Source organism: Artibeus jamaicensis, unplaced genomic scaffold, assembly GCF_021234435.1.
Source record: "Artibeus jamaicensis isolate MK-2021 breed Jamaican fruit bat unplaced genomic scaffold, CSHL_Jam_final contig_233, whole genome shotgun sequence".
NCBI classification, from domain to species: Eukaryota; Metazoa; Chordata; class Mammalia; order Chiroptera; family Phyllostomidae; genus Artibeus; species Artibeus jamaicensis.
The window spans coordinates 11,241,477-11,265,237 of NW_026521486.1; the positions used below are offsets into that span (position 1 = coordinate 11,241,477).

General features: G+C 45.8%; 1 protein-coding gene across 3 annotated transcripts in view; it reads right to left on the reverse strand.

The window, feature by feature from the left end:
- Positions 1-23,761, reverse strand: part of ABTB3 (ankyrin repeat and BTB domain containing 3) — a 265,773-nt gene that overhangs the window by 92,751 nt on the left and 149,261 nt on the right. For all 3 annotated transcript variants that reach the window (XM_037160398.2, XM_037160400.2, XM_037160396.2), the window contains exons 2-3: positions 12,904-13,053; positions 5,794-5,998 (exon numbers count right to left, since the gene is read on the reverse strand). In XM_037160398.2, coding sequence (XP_037016293.2) covers positions 5,794-5,998; positions 12,904-13,053 — 355 coding nt within the window. The remainder of the gene's footprint in view (positions 1-5,793; positions 5,999-12,903; positions 13,054-23,761) is intronic.

A 23,761-nucleotide genomic window follows, 5' to 3' on the forward strand; every position in this document is an offset into this window, starting at 1 on the left:
GAATCCACTGCACATGTGCTTATGACTCCAGACAAATCCCCTCATCCAACCAGGACTCCGTTTTATCATCTTTGACATAAAGCACATTCAACATGACCATTTCCAGATCTCTCTTGGCATTAAATCCCACATCAAATAACATAGCAGTCCATTGAAAAACCATGCTGTGCAGATTATTTAACAATAGACACCAACTATGTACAAAAAGTTATATATACACAGGAAACTAAGGTGGGAAGGAAATGCCCCATAGGGTCCCAGTACTTATCTCTGGATGCACAGACTATGGGTGACCCACAATTTCTTCCTCATTGTTTTTTTTGGACTTGTCACAATTTTTATTTAATAAGTGTCTTAGTTTTATGTCTGAAAACATTCATGAAAATTATTTAAAAAATTTTAGGGACTCTGGATGAGTCTTTCAAACATTATATCATTTCTTTGAAACCATAGCCCATAGATAGCAAAACGGCTTCGTGAATACAAGCAAAGACCAAGGTCTAACTCCAGGAGTTCAAACACTAGTTTTGCAACTTTAACACATGACCTTGGGTAAGTTAATCAATGCCAGTTAATATAAATGCAAGAAAAAAGTTTCATAAAACATATTTCACCTCATATAAAATACTCTAATTTTATCTTTTAATTCAATTCTAACTCATTTAAAAAATACAGGTCGCAACCCACAACATCAGAGGTTAGCAAATTTTTCTGGAGAGGGTCAACTAGTGTTTTGAGCTTTGTGGGCCAGTTGATCTTCATCATAATTAACCAAAAAGTGCAAAAGCAGCCATAAACAATATGTGAACAAATGAGTGTGGCTATGTTCCAACAAAAGTTTATAAAAACAGGCAGTGGGCCAGATTTGCCCTGTGGTATAGCTGGCCGGCCTCTGCACTGCACTGAGTTAATGGCTCATGAATAGGCTGTAACCTACAGTTCGAAATTGTTGGGCTTAGAGTTGTTTTTATCCTTGCCAGATGAAATAGATTGCAGCAATGGTCAAGTTACAAATGAATCATGTTTTAAAGCTCTGTTTCTTAAGTGAATTAGTGAGAATTCAACATAATTTGCCCCCCTCCCTTAGAACCATTTATACAATGGTTGAGATGTCAGACCAGCCTGCAGAATCCCACATATGGAGGCGTAATATATGGTCCTGTCACTCTGTTATTCACCCACTGACTCTGAACTTCTCCAGGACTCATGAGCACTGGGCTGGACATTTGGGGGAACTTTTGTGTCAGATGTGATCACTGCCCTTACGAAGATGAGGAAGTAGAAACACAAATACCATATGATCTCACCTATAAGTGGAACCTAATCAACACAACAAACAAGCGAGCAAAATAGAACCAGAGACATGGAAATAAAGAACAAACTGACAGTGACCAGAGGGGAAGGTGAATAACAGGGGAAAGAAGAAGAAAGGGCAAGTCAAGGAACATGTATAAAGGACCCATGGGCAAGGACTGTGGGGCGGGGTGGGGGAGGATTAAGTGTGAGGGGGGTGGGCAGAGGAGAGTAATGGGGGGAAAATGGGGGCAACTACAGCTGAACAACAACTAAAATTAAATAAATAAAAATGTTTAAAGAACTGCAATTTTTAACACATTTCCAGAGGAACAGAGTCACACAAGGTCCTGGCTGGTATGGCTCAGTGTGTTGAGCACCAGCCTGTGAACTGAAAGGTCACTGGTTTGATTCCCAGTCAGTGCACATGCCTGGTTATGGGCCAGGTCTCCAGACAGGGTCTTATGTGAAACAATTGATCAATGTATCTCTCACACATCAGTGTTTCTCTCTTCCTCTTTCTCCTTCCCTTCCCCTCTCTCTAAAAATAAATAAATAAAATCTTTAAAAGAAATTCTCATGAAGAAGGAAAGAAAGACTTGGTAACTTCTGTCTATACTGGACCTCCCAGAGAGTTTTTTTTCCCCTGCTTTAAGCAGTCATAGTAGGTTCAACTTTTACAACTAAGCATTCCCACTAGTAGGGCTGCTATATCAAGGATTCACTCACTTGGATTCTAATACATTCCTTAATGGAAAAGAATGGGGAAGAGTTATACCTCAAATGCTAGAAATTTTGCCTAACCCTGGATATGTTCACTGGTAGGTTAAACTTTGAATAACTTGTCACATAGGCCACAGATAAAAAAGCATTAAGAAATGATGCATTTGGGGTAATCTTGCAGTAGGGTGAATGTCTTGAAAAATGTATTTAGGTACCACTAAATTCTAACCTCAGTTGTGTTTGCTTTATTAACTCTATTTCTTCAAGTGTCAATTCTTCCATTTGTTCAGACTATTTTGTTTCTCCCATTAGTTTTCCTCTAATAGTTGATTGGTGATGATATACTTCTGTTTGTGGTTGAGATTTCCCTAGTAGACAGTCCGCCATATCTGTTTGTATAACTCTTCTTGCAAAAGGACTGAGAGCTGCTGCTGCCTAGGTATAAATTCTGGTTTGTTTTCAGGGAGACTGGGGTAGAGTAGATCCACCTAATTGCTTTGTCTTCTAGGTGAAGTTGATCACTATTCCTCTCATGTGTTACCAGTTACCTTGGTCAACAAAATGCTTCTATTATCCTACTATTTTTTCATTTTGTGGCATCAAATTACTGAAATCATCCATGGCCAAATGCATCTAGGAGTCACTGATATTTCCAGTAATGATAGAGGGGAAGAAAATCTTGTGATAGGTTTGCAATGATTCCATTTAAAGATAGCAGCCTCATGTGGCTCCTACCATCAAAATTAAGGTGTTTATATTTATCATTATAATTTGGAAAATAAATATATCCTAATCATAATCTTACAAAATTTTATCTGAGTTTTTTTTTTTTAAATAAAAATATCTGAGGTACCGGAAAGATTTCAGAAGCTCAAAAAATAGAAGCCAAGGTTCTGGAAAATTTTAAATTACAGAAATTTCATGCTGGCACTGAGTTTCTTCAAAATCCCACAGCGAAAAATGAAACTACCCAAAGCAAATGCAGCAACTCTAAAGCTGTGCCCACATGAAAGAGTAAAATGGTGCATGTGGGCCTCATGCCAATTGCTCCAGCCAAGAAAGGCTCTTCTGACAAGGAGAAATAGTTTCAGGCACAAAACAATCTGTATTTCAGTCAACAGATATTTCTCAGGCTTTCTGATGGACATGAACAAAAGCATACTAATGTTCAGCCCCCGTTCCTGGAAGAACTCCTAGACTTGCAGAGAATCATATAAGCACCACGGCCCTACTTGACTCCACCAGAATAGAAATGAAGAATCAAGAAAATGTTGTTGGATGGTGGGCTGGGGGAAAAAGACAGAAAGAGATAGGAAAGCAACTCTCAATTCGAGTTCTATCTCCTACCGGAAATTTCTCACTGATGGAGGTTTGGGTAAGGAGTTGATGTAAGCACTTGACTGAAACAGTTACAGGCTTTTTCTTCTCTGAAAGAAATGTGTGTTTTCAGATGCCAAACACTGATGCCTATTCCATCAGGGAACAGGAAGAAGTCGATTTTGAATAGAAGGAATCACATACCGGCTTCTACAGGGACAATGATAGTATTTTTGAACAACAATGAGAAAAGAGCATATGAGCTATGGGAGGTGGGAAGAAGGGGATATCCCCCTGTACCAGGCATGGCACTGAATGTATTAGCTACAATATCTAATTCATTGTTGATGCCAGGCCCACGAGGCTGGTCCTATTCTCATTTTACCCCTGAGGAATAGAGGTTCAAAGAGGTGAAATGACCTGTTGAAGGTCTCAGAGTTAGAAGCAGCAGGGGTGGAACCCAAAGTCATAGGTCCATCTGATTCCTAAATCCATACTCTTTCCAGAGGACCGAAGTCAACAGAACTCAAAAATGACAAGTTCCGTTTTGTGTTCTATGTTGTTGCCTGAAAATTGAACCAAAAGGGAATGGAAAGACCAAGATAAACAACTCCAACAAATACTGGGACATCTTCTCTTTACTCTGCCCTCATCACGGCTCCTCCTCTTTAAAACTGTGCCCAGAAAGTCTGGAATCCTTAGATGGTCTTCCCAGAATGGAGCTCGGAGGCAGCGATGTCTAGCTGGAGGAGAGTGGGTCATCTGCTGAGAGGTGGGCACTGAAGATGATGTGAAGGGGGTGAGTCAGAGAAAATGTGACGATAATACAGGCAATGGATGGGGGGAGGGGACTGAAGACCGAGGCTCCCCACAGGTCAATGGTTTCTATTCTCTCAGCTCTCAGGAGTGACGCTCGCGGAAAGCAGAGTCTTAGAGGTTATTTCTGCCCAGGGGCCATGAGTATTTTGCCATCTCTGGTCTTGGGCATGTTTGGCACGTGAAAATAGGCACAGTGTACCCAATGATTTGGCTTGAAGAGCAGGAGACTTGAGTAATCCCCTGATTAAGTCAACTCCAGATGGGATTGAAATATTAATGCTAATTTGGCACTCTTAAAAAACACACAAAAAAGGCAACTTCTGCCTGGCCCAGGCTCCATCTTCTTCCCATAACCAGAAGCCAAGAGACGTGGTTTTGTGAAGGAGCCCAATTAAGCCCTAACCCGTCTTGGCAGGAGCAGGCATCAATGAGAATTTCAAAACAACTTGGAAACATTTAACAGAAAGGAAAACTGCACTGAGCTCAAATGGAGTTGCTCGGCTACATGCGGCAACTACCCACAACAATAAAAAGTGAACATTTATGTACTATGTGCTACACCATTCAACTCATCTAATCTTCAGCTAGCCCTAGGAAGGAATCACTTAGTAGCCCTTATAATGCAGATGAAGAAACTGAGGCACAGAGAGGTTAAGGCCCTTTCCCAAGGCCCCCTGGCTTTGCATTGGAAGGGCCTGGATTTGAACCCAGAAGTCTGGGTCCCAGAGCCTGCTGTCTTAACCACTGTTCTGATAAACAGGGGTCACTACTATGGTAGCTGAAGGAAAGAGGCCCACGTGGAGGAGGGACCTAACTGGTGAGACACTGTGGGGAGATGAGCTCTGTGGCCCTGTCCCCAGAGGAAGGGGGACACCTCCACCACAGAGCCAGCATCCCTGAGGGTGGTTTCTGAGGCCCCGACTCTGAGAGGATGAAACTACCCTCAGAACCCCGGTGTTTTCCAGATGGAAGGGAACCTGGGAACCACTTATTCAGCCACTGGTTGACAGATGGGGGGACCGAGGCAGAGGAAAGCAGAGGAACGGTGCCAAGGAGCAGCAGAAGCTGGGTCAGAGGGAGCTTCCTCTTCCAGGAAGCTCTCCCTTGCTTCTCTCCTGTTTTTCCTTTCCTGTGAGGACTCTGCTTCCCCAGCAAGCTGGTCTCCTGCCTCCCTGCATGGCCCACTTTGGAGGAACAGGAATTTATGGTCCAACCCTCCTGCTCCTGGGAGAACCTGGGCGGCCGGGATGAAATGAAGATAAGACCCAAGGAGCAAGGATCCCCAAAGCTGCCCTCACAAGGAAGCCACCCTGCACTACGGTGGCCCTCACCCCTCCAGAATCTGCAGACCTGCTCTTCTCACCCAGGTCACATTTTACCTGAAACTGGACAAGCTCTATGAAATCCCATTTCCAAGATGCCCCCAGGGTCTCACTCAGATGCCCCCTCAGGGCACATGGTTCCCATCTGGACCCCTCCAGTGAATTTCTGCGAGCTGGACAATTCTGATCCCAGCATCCTTCCCTCCCCAACCAACCCCTTACTCTTGCACCCCCATGAAGTCAGTAGCCACTCTGCCACTGCAAGGCGGTGTTGGCCGGAGGGAGCTCCTCTCTTTTGCAAGGTAAAGGCAAGTCTTACCTTTCTACCTGGAGGTTGACTTTGGATGGTTCCACGTTGGGATTTTCCCACTCCATCTGTGGGCAGTGCATGAAATAGCAAAGGGTGTACAGGGCCTCAGGCTCCCAGTAGAGCGCCCCCTGCTTTTGGTGCAGGGGTGTGCCGTTGCCATGGTGCTTGGCATTGAGGGGCTGCAGGTGATGCATTGCCCGGGACACCAGGTCACCTGTGGACAGAAGTAAGATTTCAGATCCTTCAGGCAGCAAACACTTGCACAAAAGATGTGCCTGAAGATCTTTGAGAATCCTGTTTTATAGACAAGGAAACTGAGACTCCAGGGCATAAGGTTAGTTGGAAGCAGAGATAGATTTCAACCCAGGTATGTTTGACCCTCATGCCCGCGCTCTTTACCCCACGCTGACCTACTCCCTTTTTCTGAGACAGCCCAGTGCGGCCTCGCCAAGCTCCAAGTTCACTTTAAGGGTATTTGGTATTGTGTAGCCAAGGTGTTAACAAATGTTCTTTACCCTTGAGTCAGTAATTCCATTTCTGGGACTCTGTCCCAAAGTTAGAATTCAAAACGCAGCAAAATCTTCATGCTCAAGGATTTTCACCCAAACCTTATTTACAGGGTCCAAAATTTGACAAAGAAACAAATATTTAAAAATAAGACTGTGGTTAAATAAACTCTGGTCCATCCATGATAAAATCATAAACTTAAGCAGTCATTAAAAATGTTTACTTAGAGACGCAATGAAATGAAAAAAAAAAAAAACTCCCTATGTTAAAATCGTAAGTGGGAAAAACCTGACATTGAAAATTACATAGGGTGATTAGGATTATGTGATTAAAAAACGATGCACTGAGTAAATACCAGAAGAAAATACCAAAATGTTGACCAAGGATTTGTCTGCCTAGTGGGACTGTGGTTGATATTCTTTCATAACCAGCTCTTCTGTAATTTCTGAATTTTGAATTTTGGCCTGTGCTATTTGGTATTAGCAGAATAATAAGCTTACTGAGGCAGTGTTCGCTTTGCTGAACCTTCCATCTAGGGTCAACTTGGAGTGCACTCACTTAGCCATCTGTTTTTCTTGAGAACTCCCATAAAAAAGCTCCAAACAAGAATAACTCAAGGGCAGAGAGGGTCTGTGTTTGGGCCCCCTGCACCCTTTCTCTGTTCCCTCAGACACTGGGAAGCCTTTTGGCTCAGGTGGGCAAACACCCCCTCTGACCATCACTTAGCTCAGCCTGTACTTCCAGGCTTCCTACTTTTTGTTCTTGCTGCCTTCACACCTTAGAGTGCACTTTCCTTCATTATCCCAACTACTGAAGACCTTCAAGGCTGTGCTCAAATACCTCTTCTTCCACGGAGCCCTCCAGAATGCCCCCAGTCTGAATCAACCTCCCCCTCCCCTGTATATCCGCAACACCCGCTCAAGTCTGACATATTACTTGTTTAATGCTGTCATGCTTCGCAGTTAATTGGCCACATGTCTACAGAGCCTCAGGGCAGGGCCATGACTCACTCCTGTCCTGTTCCTGAAGGAGCAGTATAGTATAGGTGGTTAGTAACACGCTGTCTGGACGCAGACTGCCACGGCCACCACCATCACCCTTCCATCAGCGTTATCATCATGATCATCTCCGTCACCACCAGCATCTTGTCATCAGTCTAGTCCCTGCAACAGAGGCCCTGAGGATGCCTCCGACCACTAGGTGGTTCTGCCACCATTAGTTCCACTGTAAACCCTGCTTTGTGTACGTGCTACCTGCTGCTTCACCTGTCAGCCTCATGAACCAACCCATCAGTCACCTGCAACCAGCTGCCCCGAGTCTGGGCAGCGGGAGTTTGGCTCTAGAAACCAAACTTGAGAATCCATGTATAACCAGGTTTCCCCCGTGTCGGCCATTTGGGAATTGCCATTGGGACTTCTCGCCTATCTGTGTGCTGCAGGTATAATTTATTTACTTAATAGTTTTCTTTAAATTGGTCCATTCCTTCCCACAAATAAATTCATTTGAAAAGGAAACCTCCTATCAGTGCCATAAATGGAAAACCAATATTTTCTAGTACTCATAAAAAATTCATGGCAATTTAAATGAAATAAGCCAGGCAGCGAAACACAACTATCGTAGGATCTCACCTAGATGAAGAACCTAATGAACAAAACGAATGAGCAAAATAGAAAGAGGCAAGGAAACAAGGAACGGACTGCACTGCCGGTGACCAGACGGGAGATGGAGGGAGACGAGGAGGGAAAGAAGGGGAAGGGACTAGTCAAGGAACATGTATGAATGACCCAGGGACATGGACAACAGGGTGGGGAATGACTGCGGGGGGCCGAGGTGGGTGGGGCAGGGGAGAGCAATGGGGGACGATTGGGACAACTGTACTAGAACAACAATAAAAAATAAAAAAAGAATTCATAACAATTCAAAACTAAAAGTGTTTTCTGTATCACCTACGGAGACCTACACACAGGTCTACACACCGTCCTTGTGGCTCTAAGCCCCTAGGCTGTCAACGCACCTCCGACTAAGCCACCCTCCTGCCTGCTCCAGGCGACTGTCCTGGGACAAAACGACACGCCCTCCAAAGGGGGGCGGGGCCTCCTTCCCCTGCGCTTAGACAGCCCCCTCCACTTCCTTCCCTGCAGCGGGTTTTCAAAACCTCCCACAGCCCTGGGGCTGGAGGCAGTGGGGCTCTGGCCAGTCTTTGAAGAGCCTGTCTGCATCTCAGACAAGGACAGAGACCTCTTGTCTAAGCAATAAGGACTGTTTTGTTCTGGTTCTTTTTTGCTTTTTTGGTGGCACATTGGAAAGACAACCCAGACACCCTTTTTCACACAGTTGTAAATTAATGGCCCCGTTTTGATTGCCTCGTTGAGTGGCAGCAACAAGTTCACAGCTAAGTGTGAAAAGAAAACAGGAAGAGGCATAATTTTTTTTAAATGACACCCTCATTTTTTTTGCTGTTAAACAACAGAAAGCAATTATACAATAATTGATGGCTGTCCAATTGGGGTTAATTAGGAGCCTGGGGGCAAGATCGAGGATGTCTTACAGGAGAGTCAATGCAAAATCTGAGGACAGGAGTACGGGATTGGACGGGACCATTGCAGAGTCAAGCCGGTTCAAAGGTGAGACAACCCAGGGCCCCTGCTTTCCCCCTGGCCCTGGTGGAGGGGCTGGTGGAGAGAGACGGGGTGGCCCCGATTCCTCCAGACCTACTCACTGGTTCAGGGAAGGAGACCTGGACCACCTGCCAGACGCCAAGTCAGTTGTGAAGTTCAGCACACAGCCTTGCAAATGTCCTGGGGCTTGTGGTCAAAGAGTCCCCAGCCTGTGTCAATGTGGGGATCATTGTGGTATTCTGCTTTAGCTTCTCTTTCAAATGTTTTAGATATGCAGAGGTTCAGTTCTGGTTCTCTGAGTTTGAAATTTAGTTCCAAAGAGTGTTTACTAGTTTATTAGAGTTTCATAAAGTTTCCTTCATCTGTAGCATTTTCTCCAGCTTTCCCCCTCTGTAGATCAGTTCGCTGTGGGTCATTCATTTATCCATGGGATATTCAACAGATATTTCCCAAGCTATGGGCCATGCGTTAGGTGCTCTGAAGGCAAAGCTGAACTGGACACAGCATCGCAGAGTAGAGAAAGAAAAATCTGGGTTTAAATTATGACTCTGCCTGGAGCCAGGCATTTATCCTTCCAAATCTCAGTTTTCTTAACTGTGAAATGGGAGCAATAATACCTTCTATGTATTTGAAGCACTTGGCATACAGCAGGGGCTCCAGAAAGAGTGCATGCATTTTCACCGCGAACAATATCAGGCTGGACAAAGATGGCTCTGGGCGTCACCACTGACTAAGGCAGTTCTGGATTTTAACAGGATGCTCTGAGGACAGAGGCACCCCCTCCTTCCTACAGGGAGGAGTGCCTGGCTGCCAGGGGTGGGGGCCCCCTGGGTGCCTGATGACTGACCTTTGTGAATTTTCACATCTCCCATTTAGTTTCCAGGGAAGCATCTCCAGTGCATCCTCCAAGCTCAGATCCTCAGCTGGAAGGAACACAGACCTGCCCAACTTCCTGATCTTACAGGGGGCTCTCATGCCCCCTGTAACACATAGAAGCAGCTGCTGGGTGTCCCCCAGGGGGAGTCTTGTCTAGTGTTGAGGTGGGAAAAGCTCTGCCTGGAGACCTGGCTTCGAGCACCAGCCCTTGGGCTCACAGGTGTGGTTGATCTTAGACAAGTTGTTTTTCCTCTTCTCACCTCCATTCCCGTATCACTGTGGACCGTAACGGTTACAGCGGAGACGATTCATGTAGATTTTTCATAGTTCCTTAGTTCAATGACATCAGCTGTTGCTGTTATTATCATTGGCTATTAAGAAGGTCACGGTCAGGGGCTCTGCCCTCAAGCCTGGACAGCCTGATTCCAGAAGAGCAGGGATGGAGAGGAACAAATTCTCTCCACCTCGTCTTTGCTGGAAACACAGCGGTGTCTAGAATCCACACTGGCAGAGCAACCTTTGAATATGGAGAGCAGCCCTCTGTGTACACAGAGAGAGCGGGGCTGTATTGATTCAGACCACAGCATAAGCCAGTCTAAATTACAGTCAGATCAGAAAAGAAGGCAATTTTATTATCTTCAGCCACCCACGCGGCTTATCAACGCACTTCCTTGCATATGTTCTAAGGGGCCCGCTTAATGAATGTACAAGACCCATTGTTAATTAGCAGCACCCATTTGTGTGCTGACAATTCATATGCGAAAGTCAACATTCAGCCTCAATGACAGCATTTAATATGCAGAGCAAATTGTCCTTAAAAACAATTTATGCGGCAAGCCGCTCCCGCAGACTGCCTGCTTAGGTGAACTGCAGGTTTGTGTACCAAATCCTTTCTCCTGAGAGACCTCTGGAATTAAGCAGGGTCCCAGCCCAGATGCTGGACATGGCTGGGAGGGGCCATTAAGATATCCCGGGACAAACCTTTGAGACCACAAGGGACAGAAGTGTGTGGACCAGGTGAAATGGTGGCCTTTACCCAGGCGGCGCCTGTGCAGACGTGACCCAAAGCTGCAGCCAGCTTCTGCCTTTGCAGGGTCCTGGGCATGTCTTGGCATTTCTTCTTAGAATGATGTTTCCCCAAGGGCACTCACTGTTTTGACCCTCCATGTCTGAATCTCCGGGGAGCTGTTAAAGTGCAGACATTTCCTCATCCCTTTCCAATTGTCGCAGATGTCTCAAAATATCTTTGCATACCTCAAAATAATGGGGTCAGCCGAGCTGCTACTCGCTCTTGTTAATGTGCTAGTAAAAAAGCACGGAATACTACACCACAATTTGGATGAAAATTTTAGTGTAATTGGTTTCTTTTGTAAGCGCAGGCAGTTTATTTTGGACACTTAAAAATATTTGGAGGCAGAATCCATCAGGTTGCCAAAGGGGCCCATGGTACCAAAAAATGTAAGAAAAATCATGTGACTGACTAGGAATGCAAAGCCCCTGTGGCTGGAGGCATCTTGAGGCTTCAGGGGTTTGATGAGAATGGAGACGTCATTTTCAAAATTCAGGTGCAGGAAAGTGCCTCCAGTGCCCACCAGGACCCACTACGGCTTGAATCAGCTACTGTGGTAGGTTGTTTTCCAGGGGCACCATGTGCTAACTGGAGGGTGCCTGCCTGTCCTGGGTGTATAGGGAATTCTCACGGGAAGAGGTACATGCTGCTTCTGGACATTGAAGCCCTTAATAGTTCAGGATATTCTAGACTCTCCCACCAACTTGCACTTGAACATGACCCAAGCATTTCTGAGATCAATGCTCTCGTCCCATCAGGAACTAACTCGCAGCTAAGGCATTTTAACAATCAACGGCATCAGAAGTTAAGAGGGATTTACTTCGCTCTGGTTGGCTGGGCTCAGAGAGCACAGCCCTAGGTTGGGGGGGGCACACGCATGACATGTCATTGATCAAACCATTGCAACCCCACCTTCCTGACAATCCCTCCCATCTCTCCACCTCTCTCGATCTCTCTCTTTCCGCTACTTTTTATATTTCCTGAGGACCTACTATGTGCCAGGCAGTATTCTTGGTGCTGGGGTTATATCAATGAACAAAACAAACATCTCTACTGTCTGGGAGACTATATCGTAGTACGGAGAGACAGAGAATTAAAAAAAAATAAATGAGTAGAATGCAAGTGCGACTAAGGGAAGGGCAGTGACTGCCAATGGTTATCAGGTCTGGGGGGATAATGAAGTTGTTCTAAAACTGTGGTTATGGTTTCATGGCTCAATAAATACACTAAAAATAATTGAATTGTGTGCTTTAAGTAGGTGAACTGTATATCATTTAAACAACGACAACAAAAAATAGAGTATGCCACAGGATAACTGCTGGGGAGAAAGGTAAAGCAGGGCAGGGGACCAAGGTCCTCAGGGGGTCATAATTTAAAATAGGGTGGTCAGGAAAAGCTTCATGGAGGTCACATTTGGGTGAGGCTTGAAGGTAATGAGGGAGCAAGCCATGTGGCTATCCGGAGGAAGAGTGGTCCAGGAGGCGTGAACAGTCAGTGCAAAGGTCCTGAGGTACGTCTGCTATGTTCAAGGAACAACCTGGGCCAGGTGGCTGCAGTTCAGTGGGTCATAGGGGACTGAGGAAGATGTCTGAGTGATATGGGTGCGGGGGCCTAGAAGCGATTCTGAGAACTTTGGTTTTTTCCTCTGGGTTCGATGCGGACAGATGCAATCTGATATACACTTCAAAGGAGTCCAAGGAATAGACGCCATGTACAGAGCACTCACTGTGTGCTGGGCCCGTGGCTCCTTCATGGGCATCAGCTCATTGAATCAGAACTACTCTCTAAGCGAGGGACTATTATTTTCTCCTTTTAGGAAACTGAGGCTCAGAAAAGGTTAGGAACTTGACCTCCGTCAGTGGCAGGGTCAGGGAACTGACCAGTTCTGCCTGACTGTGGAACCCTTGTCTCGCCCACAGCCATCATGGCACAGTTTCACACACACAGTGGGTGTTCCATAAAAGGCGTCACTTGGCTGGTTACGAAGCACTGCCTTGCAGGCAGTGGACCTGGGAAACAGACAGGGCAGGAGAACCAGCGTCCACTTACTCAGTTCTGCGATGCTGCCCACGCGGGTGGCCAGCAACGACTGCTCGATGGTCCTCAACTCCGACTGGCTGAATATGGGCAGTTCCCCCGGCTTGTTTGCCCGCTGCGGGTCTCGGTGAAGATTCAGGCTGTCTGGCAGGCTCAGCACTCCTGCAGTCAGGGGGAGAGAAAGAGAGAGGAAAACAGGTTGTTACTTCCCAGTGAACCCGAGGAGGGCGCCCAGCCTTGCCCAGCCTCACACCGCACTGGGGCTGGTGCCACAAAGCCACCGGGACAACGGAGGCTCCAGACTCCTTTCAGAAATAATGTCGAGCCATTTTGAAAGGTTTCCTCAAGGTCCTGACCTGCTCATTTTAACAAACGCGTGGGCCTTTGTCTGTACGCACATTTCTAAAGGACACAGAGCAGGATTCTAGCTGCTCAGAGATGCCTCAGGGGAAGCTGTGGTCACTTGCTCCAGCTGCTGTCCCTGGTGTCCTGCAAGAAGAGCCTCTGCTGGCAGTCACTTCTGAGGATTTGCTTGATTAGCCCAGCAAATTTAAATCTGGGTGGCTGGGCTCTTATCTGTTAGATAAGGCTCTTATTTTTTCTGTGGAGCTCAATGTCAGAAGGTAAAGAGTCCCCGTGGAAATCCCTGGAATCCAATTATCCTCTTCCCCTCCTTTCCATTCTGTGAAGATTCAGCGAGAACCTCAGCACTTACTCTGGCAGGTGAGACAGAAGTGTCCACTGTTCCCTTCACTGCCCCAGCCTCTCTAGGCCGAGTGTGCTTCCTTGCACCTTGACTTTGGGCTTGACTGCTCACTCTGGCCAAAGGTATGTTCACAAACACAATGGAACTAAAGGGCTGAAAAGCACACATGCAGTTGAACTTGCTCTCTTGTGCCTCTGCCATCAGCCTGAGAAAAACTTGCCCTGGCTCACCCACTGGTCTGAGGAGGGTGAGCAACACACAGAGCGAGCCCAGTACCAACGTGAACCGTAGAGCTGCGTCCCCAAAGCAAATGCTCATTTGGTATGTCATTGACCTAGTGGGGCTGTTTGTTACTCAGCATTATGGCAATGATAACAACAGATGCACCTATCAAGTGCTGACCCCTGAGGATACAATGAGCAAGGCAGGCACTGTGCTGTGTTAGGGGCCAAGGACGCAGTGATGAGCAGAATACACACACCACCTGTCCTCAGGGGGCTCACACTCCAGGCCAAGGAGACAGACTGCTACGCACATAATACAAAGCCATATGATAAATGCTGGGTGGTAGGAGAAAATGAGGAATGAAGGCATGTCTTAGTAGGGAACTGAACAATGAACAGTTGTTGATAAGCAGGAAGCACTTATTGAGTACCTGCTGTATTCCTAACCCTGTCAGGCATTTTGAAGACGCAAAAGAAAGAGATGTATTCAAGTAGTTTATGAACTAACTGAAGAGACAAGACTGGCAATGACAAAATCATTTAGGAACAACAGGATAGTATCCATATATAGGTGCTAAATTATTTAAGGCAACTGGCAGGGTGAGGGAAAACAGAATACAAAGGTCAGTAGTTCAAGTGCATGCCTCACTCCGCTGCAACCACAAAGGCCCAGCTAACAAAGGTTCCTCCTTTGGAGTTGGGCAGAGGTGAGGTGGCACCTGGCACATACCTCTTCTGGGCCCTGCTGCCAAATGAGAGGCTCCAGCCACATGGGGCCAGTCATTTGTTTCTGAATGTTTCACCTTCATACTTAACAGGCTGATACAGTGGGAAAGATAACTATAAAAGACCTTTTCTGGATGAATAATGAATAAAAGGATGAACAGTGCAAATGATGATTCAATTTCAATGTTCCTATAATTAGGAAACTGGTCAAGTAGGTTTCTTCCTAAGATTTTTTTTTAAAATAGAGATTTTAGTTATTTATTTTTAGATAGAGAAGAAGGGAGGGAGAAAGAGAGGGAGAGAAGCATCAGTGTGTGGTTGCTTTTCACATGCCCCCAACTGGGGACCTGGCCTGCAACCCAGGCATGTGCCTTCACCAGGAATCAAACTGGTGACCCTCTGGTTCGCAGGCCAGCACTCCATCCACTGAGCCACACCATCCAGGACCTAAGATTGTTTTTTAACCCTTGTTGTGCAAACATGTGTGACTGTGACTCAGAATAAGGACGTGTGTAATGTCATGACCCAGCACACCCACCACTACCACCAGCAGGCACACACACACTTGTTATGCTTTCCATGAGAAAGATAACTCCATGGAAAATAATACTGATGCTTACTTACTATTATCACATGGAGCAGTCTCTCTTTTCTTTTTATTTCTATTTTACTCATAGAACATGCTGTCTGCAGCACCAACAGTGATTTCCTGATCCACTAACGGGCCGGGCCAGGCAGTCTGAAAGCCGCTGTGGACTGTGCTAACACACAAATCGGCATAACTGGACAGTACAGAGTCACCGTTCACTGGGCGCTACCTGGTGCCGTGCTAGGATCTGCATGGGACGTGATCCCCGCCCTTCAGCAAGGCTTAGCCTTTCAGGGAAGACAAGACCTTCACAGAAATCCCCATCATCCAAGCTGGCCTCCTGCCTGTTCCCTCCGGTGTCACAGCTGAGTCATCCTCCTGCTGACTGGGGACACCCTTGCTTCCTCCTGTTTGTTTACCAGTCCGGACATGTGGTCAGAGGCCAGGCCAAGTAGGCATTTTGGTGGCAAGAATGCTGGGCCAGTTCCTCCCTCATCTGATGCCCCTGATGTCCCTGACTCTTATTCAGAGATTTACTACCTTGGAGAGCTCGCTGCAGATTGCACCATGTGACTGGCAATGTGATGAGGGACCCGAAGTTTCTGGTGACGAGGGAATGGTCAGGGGGCTTCAGGGCAGAGTAGACTGGAGAATGAACGAGCCCTGAATGTAGGGAGGGTGAAGTCACCCGATGAACAGGAGAAATGACCCACACAGGTACTCACAGGATTGCTGTCTTGGGACTTGCATCAGCTACAGCAAGTCCTCCTCCCAGACCTGCATCTGAGAGGCTGATTCACACACTGGTTGGGGCATAAGCAAATGGGATGTGAAGTCTGGAAGCCAAAGTTTCAGCCCTGGCTCTGTCACCGCCAACCCACACTTAACCTTGGGCAGGTCAGAGAGCCACTCTGGACCTCATTTCCTGCTCTGTGAAATAGAGGTGGCAATAATTCATTGTCTCCCTCACGGGGTTGCTGGGGGTGGGGAGATAAAACGAGATAATGTACACCCAAGTATTTTGCATGTGCCGAGTAAAATAGTAGGTGCTCAACATATGTTAACTGAGATGAAATCAGTTAATGTGTACAACACTTTACACTATTTTATGCTTTATCATAAGAATAAACAATTTCCCTTGGGATCATTTCTCCTTCTTTTAGAGGGTTATGAAATTTAAATTTGAAGACATAATTATTCAAAGGAGCTTTTAAAGTTAGATTACTGAGATTTGGAAAATCTAAATGGAACTATTATGCAAAGATTATATACCAGGATTTATTCCCTTTGTCTCTCCATCCCTCCCTCCCTTCTTCCCTCCCTCCTCTCCTGAGGACTCTAGATAGAATATAACACAAACTAGAGGGATTTTTTTTTTTTTGCGTGTAAAAATCAACTAGGTCAATAAAAAGTCCTAGCATCATATTTTAGTGTCAGACGCAGGCCACAGTTATGGACTACTCATCAATTTCCATTATTGGAGCCAAGGATAGCCACAGCCTGGGTATTAAAACTCAAGTTCAAAGACATGGAGAAAGAAGGGTCAAATGTGACTTTGACTGGACCTAAAAGGAATAATTTCCCTGGAGAGAAAGTGATCATCAGCTCTGGTACATGATGGGCTGGAAGAGGTCATGGTCTCCCTGAAATTCTTTTACGCTGGCGTGGGCTGTGCATTTGTCCAGGGGGAAAGTTTATTCACATTCTCAAGGTGGGGGGTCTGTGGGTCCTAAAAGATGATGAACTACATAGTGCCTTTGAGGTCCACATTCCCAGCCATGACCAGGTCTCTCTGCTACGGGACTGACTGGCCATAGGCGGGACAGCACGGGCTGGGCATGACCATGAGCCTGGCTGGAGCTGAGGTCCGATCCAGTCGCAGCCCCTATGTAGCCTGAACAAAGAACCTCCTGAATCCCCAGTCAGCTTCTGTGTCCGCAGAGAGGGCATAAAATATCTACCCCACTGGTTTATTCTGGTGATTAAATAAGATAATATACTAAAGCTTCAGGCCTATAGTAAGAGCTAAATACCCTGTATCCACAAGCAAGCAGTTTTGTTTATTTAATGTCTGGGTTCAGATAGTCTTGAGGATCATCCTTCTAAAATCTTGTGGAACTGGAGACGGACAACCTTTTGGTCAGGTCACTTAGAACATGATACGCGGGAGCCGGTCCTCTGGGTGGGCCCTGGGGCCAACCACATCTGGCATCTATCTGGCTCTGATGGGGCGATCAGGGCGCACGCCTGCCTTGCTAGATGCCACCTTCCCATGTGCCTAGGACGGCCCCTGGGCAAGTATAGCACACTGCCATCCTTTCTCTCCTTTCAGCTTTTCTCTGTGTCTCCATCTATTAATGGACCCGGATGCTATTTACCCACCACAGGAAAACCAAACAAGACAGCCATCAGCACTCATCCATCCTCCTCCCTTTGATGATGGCGGTGGAGGAAGAGGAGGCTGCGTATATCTTGGCGCCCCGCACACAGGCTTGGGCTGTGCCTCGTCTGCCTCTGGCTGCAAGAGCACTCTGCCTGGTTCCTGCCTGCCAAGCTACACCTTGTTTTCTGCTAAATTATCCCAGAATTTAAAGTGAAGGGTCTTGGCATCAGTCCCAGCTTTAAGAAACGGGAAGGAAGCAGCTGGGGTGCGGTGGACCAGCCCTGGAACAGGCTCCAGGCGGAGCTGGCCGGGTTTGCATGCCCGCCTTGCCGTCTCCCAGCTGTGTGGCGCGGGGCTTGGACTTGGCTCCTCTGAGCCTCCGTTTCTCCCTCCATCAATTGCTTCATACTATCCACCTCCCAGTGTGATGGGGAGGCCCTAATGGGATAATATACAGGGATAACCTGGGACAGAAAAGGGGATTGATGAATGCTTGCTAATAATCCAAGTGAAGTTCTTCGAAGCTAAAGATTTAGGAATTCAATAATAACACAATGCCAGAAGGCTCTCTGTTACTGTTAAATTTATTAAGAAACAAGATCGGAAGTTACCAATTTTTTTCCCCTAATGTTTGCACAACCATTTGATTTTGAGAGGCTTGGCAGTGGGAAGCAGACTCAGAGCTGGCTGGGGGAACCCATTCGTCTGTGACAGGGGTGTTGTATCCCAAATAGGATAAACGCAGACCATGGTTCATCGCCCTCCCCCCAGAATGAATTATATTCAAAGAAAAAGTTCTTAGGAAGTCTGAAACCAAACCATCAAAAGAAATAAGAGGCAGAAAACACAAGAATGGAGAGTTTTCAGATCGGTTCAATGACATGCCCAGACGTGGAGCCGGAAGTACACAGGAGGGATAAGCGTGTCAACCTGAAAGGGACACGAAGGCACTACGGCTCTCCTTCAACCACAGACACGGACCACAGGACACATTCCTGCCCTCACAGGCTCCTGCTCGGCCAGAGAGACAGACCCACCACCCACTGAAATGCTATGGGAGAAAGACCCGAGTGGAGGTGTGCTTGGGGTCCAGGTGGGGAGCACAGCAGGGTGAGCCCAGGTCAGCCCGGGAGCTTGGGGGAGGCTTCCCAGGGCAGCTTACACTGGAGTGGGGGGCCGAACAATGCAGACGCCTTACAGCGGGTTCAGAGAGTACGGATTCAGGAGCCCGAGTGAATGCTCAGGCTGGGCTGCAGCTGTGCTGCTTCCCAGCTATGTCACTTCAGGCAAGTCATTTAGCCTCCCTGTACCTCGGTTTCCTTGCAGATAATATGAGAATGGTCACAGCATGGTCCTCATAGGGCCACCAGAAGATCAAATGAGTTAATACATGTCAATCTTGTCCTCTACACATAGTTCAATACATGCTGCTGCTGCTGCTGTTGTCATTCTTGAAGCACATTCCAAGGAAGACGGGCATGGGCTGTGTATGTGGGACGGTGGCTGGGGCAGAGGGTGCATGCAAGGTGGGAGCAGAGGGTAGAAGGTGGGAGAAGAAGCTGGACTTGGAGGCAGGGCGAACCACGGGCTTTGGGCCGAGAAGGATTTGGACTTAAAAACTGAACATTCACCTTCCCAGTACTATGTCTCTCTCTTCCCTGTTTTACAGCCAAAATTCTAGAAAGAGGGGTCTACATTCACTATTTCCATTTCTCCCTCCCCCTCAGTATCTCTATACTGTGTTATTTTCATTTTTACTGGGAGGCCAGCAAGTTCATGTTCATCCTTCGAGACCCAACTCATTGTCCCCAGCCTCAAAGAAGCAGGAGGCTCTGTTCTTAGGAAGTTCTTGGTCCAGAGAGGAAGATCCTGAGACAAGAAGACTGTACCCAGGGTGCCTTCTGGGTGCTGAGACAGAGGAAGGCAAGGACAGGGTAGAGTTGGGTCACAAGGGAGGAAGTGCCTCAAGGTGACCCCACAAGCTGCCCTCCCCACCGGAGCCAGATGCAGCGAGGTTTCCCTCGCAGTCAGCTGAGGAGTGATGGGTTAGCATCAGTGCTGAGAGCAGGGCAGAGAGCAGCCAGGCGGTTATCAGGGTGCTGTACGTGGTGCGAAGTGCACAGAAACAGTGGGGCGGTGGTGTGGCTCTAACACCAAGTGCATAAATGAGAAAACCTACCAGTATAAAACTACAGAGAAAGAGGGCAAAGAGTGTGTTCATTCACTCCTTCCTTGAGTATTAGCTGAGTGTGCACTAAGGGCTAGACCCAGTTCTAGGTACTGGGGATCCAGCGGCAAAACCCTGGAAATCTTTGCCATCTTGGCATGTGTATTCCAAATACATAATGAGAACATGGAGTGGGTTGGGTGGCGAGGGCCACGGAGAAAACAGAGCAGGAGAGGAGGGTGAGGGTGCGGGTCACACAGCAAAGGGGACATTCAAAGACAGTCTGGAAGGAAGTGAGTGTGCCCCCAGGCTGATATCTTGGGAGGAAATGCAGGCCAGCAGAGGGGACAGTGGGGTAAAGGCCCCATGGAAGGTGGGTGTGGATTTGGGGAGGAAGAAACCGAGAAAGTGCGGGGAAAGGAATAGGCGACAAGGTCAGAGAGCAGGTGAGGGGGCAGATCGGGTAGAGCCTCATGGGCACCTCTAGACTTGGGCTCTTACAATGAAATGAGAGCCTCGGAAGTGTTCTGAGCAGAGGGATGTGGTCCCATCTCTCTGTAGGGCACTGCAGTGGGTGGGTGGCAAACAGACCACAGGCAGTGGCAAGCACGGAACCCGATTAGTTATGGTGGGGCAGTACAAAAGTGATTTTTAGTATAAGAGGGTGTAAGGCCAAGGGAGTTGCTAATTGGGTGTGGGGTGTAAGAAAAAGGAAGGACCCAAGAGTAACTGCAAGGTGTTTGACCTGTATAACTGAAAGGATGGATTTACTATTTACTAAATGCGGAACGCTGCAGGAGGGTTGGGTTTGGGGGAGAGATCAAGAGTTCAGTTTTAGTCACATTCAGTTTGAGAGACCCATTGGACACGCAGGTGGAGTTGCTAGGCAGACTTCCTCGCCTACTCTCTCCACCTGCTGTGATGCAAAGCCTGTTGTGCAAGCCCCATGGTGGTTCATGCTTCTTTTACTCTTTCCTTCCCCGTCACCAGGGGGCACTGTTAGATATGTGTAGGAGATTGTTAGTTACCTCCTTGGCCCTCCCTTCTTCTCTCCCAGGGTTCTGCATTTATTATATTATCCTGGCAATTTCCCCATAGAGAACTGAGCAACATCCATCTCATAGGGGCTAAGATGAGAGAAAGCCTCACCTTCCCATTTCCCTTATCTCTGCTGTGAGGGGTGCCTGGGGCCCTGCAGGGCTTGTGAACATCTGCTTAAGTCCCTGACTCCTCCGAAGTGGTTCAGGGCCCCATTTCAGAACTTCCAGAAATGAAATGATACTTTGGGTTCCTCGCTAGGTCTTGGGTAGCTGTGGAAATGTCAGAGGTTGTTCTGGCTTTGGAGATCATCTGGCTTCTGGTAAATTCCGCGACAAGCATCTCCCCCGCTCCCTACACAGCAGAGACACCTGTGGGCACAGTGTCACATAGTGGTGATGAAACTCAGCCCTGGGTGTGACTGACAGGAAAGCTGTATGTCAGAGTGTTCTGAGTTAAGAAACAGTCTGACATTTCAATGAACACGTGTCAGTAGGCCAGGGCAAAATACTGAGAAGGCAGCCTTTTGGAAAATGGAGAGTCTTGCTCTGTATCAACGTGGCCATGCATCTTCCTTGGATAATTGCAATCCAAATTCATTTGTCAATCCATTCATCCAACCATCCATTTATCTATCCATAAAAGCTTCTATTTATATAATGGGCTGTCCTTTACTAAATTAAAGAGTAACTAATGATTTAACTTTGTTGAATACAGTTGTTTTGGCACTATTTGTTAGAAGGATTACCTCTGCTCCCTTATATTTCTTTTGCTCTGTTGTCTAGGATGAGCTGATTATATTCATGGGTTTATGGACTGTCTATTCCATTCTTGTGGTCTGTTTAGCTGTTCTTTTGCCAATACTGCACTGTCTTGATTATTTTAACTTTATAGTAAGTCTTAAAATTGAGTAGTATCAGGCTTCCAACTTTTTTCTTCTCCTTCAAGACGGTGTTGGTTATTCTTGGTCCTTTGCTTCTCCATATAGACTTTAGAATCAGTTTGTTATCTGCAAAAGAGCTTACTGGTATTTTGATTGAGATTGAGTTGAATCCATAGATAAAGTTGGAAAGAACTGACATCTTGACAATATTGAGCCTTTCTATTCCTGAACGTGGAATATCTCTCCATTTATTTAGCTCTTCTGTGATATCTTTCATCAGAGTTTTCCAGATTTCCTCATACAGATCTTGTACATATTTGGTTAGATTTATAGCAAAGTATTTAATTTGGGGGTATGCTAATGTAAATGGTATTGTGTTTTTAATTTCAAATTCCACTTCTTCATGGCTGGTGTTTAAAAGAGCAATTAACTTTTTACATTAATATTGTATCCCACAACCTTACTCTACAATTGCTTATTAGTTCCAGGGTTTTTTTAAAAAAATATTTTACTTTTTTAAAAAAGATTTTATCTATTTATCTTTAGAAGGAAAAGGAAGGAGAGAGGGAGAGAAACATCAATGTCTGGTTGCCTTTTGTGCATCCCCTGCTGGGAACTGGCCTTCAGGGAACGGCCTGCAACCCAGGCATGTGCCCTGACTGGGAATCGAACTGCGATTGTCTGGTTCACACGCCCACGCTCAATCTACTGAGCTACACCAGCCAGGGCAGTTCCAGGTTTTTCATTGACTATTTTGGGTTTTCTGCATAGGTGATCACATCATTTGTGAACAAAGACAGTTTTATTTCTTCCTTCCCAGTCTGTATACCTTTCATTTCCTTTTCCTGTCTTATTGCATGAGCAACGACTTCCAGTATGATGTTTACAAGGAGTGGTGAGATGGGAGATCCTTGTTTTGTACCTAATTTTAGAGGGAGAGCTTCAAGCCCCTCACTGTTAAGTATAATGCTAGTGACAGGTTTTTTATAGATTTTTAAAGATCAATTTGAGGAAGTGTCCCCCATTCCTAGGCTACTGAAGAGTTTTTTTTTAATCACAAATGGGTGTTCAATCTTAAGCATCTATTGATATAATTACATAATGTTTCTTCTTTGGTTGGTTGACGTGATGGATAACATTATTCAAATTTTTAAATATAGAACCAGCATTTTATACTTGGGATAAATACTACTTGGTAATGGGGTATAGTTTTTAATAATTATTGGATTAGGTTTACTAATATTTTGTTGAAGATTTTTGCATCTATGTTCATGAAAGATATTAGGCTGTAGTTTTCTTTTCTTATAATGTATTTGTCTATTTTTGGTATTACGATAATGCTGGCCACATAGAATGAGCTAGGAAATATTTTCTAAGCTTCTATCTTCTGAAAGAAACTGTAGAAAATTTAGTATAAATTCTTCCTTAAATGTTTGGTAGAATTCACCCATGAACAATGGTAGAATTCACCAATGAAAGCACCCACGTAAGCCTGGTGCTTTCTGTTTTGAAAGGCTATTAATTGTTGATTCAGTTTCTTTACTAGATATAGACCTACTCAGATTTCTTATGTGAATTTTGGTAGATTGCATCATTCAAGAAATTGGTCCATTTCACCTAGATTATCAAATTGTGGAAACAGAGTTATTCACAGTATTCATTTATTATCATTTTAATATCCATGGGATCTGTAATGGCATCCTCTCTTTGATTTCTAATATGTGATTTGTGTCCTCTCTATTTTTTTCTTAGTTAGCCTGGCTAGCAACTTACGTGACTTTATTGATCTTTTCAAAAAAACGGCTTTGGGTTTCTCTATTGATTTTTCTGTTTTAAACTTCATTGCTTTTTGCTCTAATTTTTATTATTTATTTTCTTCTGCTTACTTTGGATTTAATTTGGCTCTTGCTTTTCTAGTTTCTGAGGCAGAAGTATAGATTTGATCTTCTTTTCTAATATACAAATTCGCTGCTATTAATTTCCCTCTAAACACTGCTTTTACTGCAACCCACATATTCTGATAAGTTGTGCTTTCAATTTCATTTAGCTCAAAATACTTTAAAAATTTTCTCTTAAGATTTCTTCTTTGACTCCTGTGTTATTTAGAAGCATGTTGTTTAATCTCCAAGTATTTTGATTTTCTAGCTATCTTTC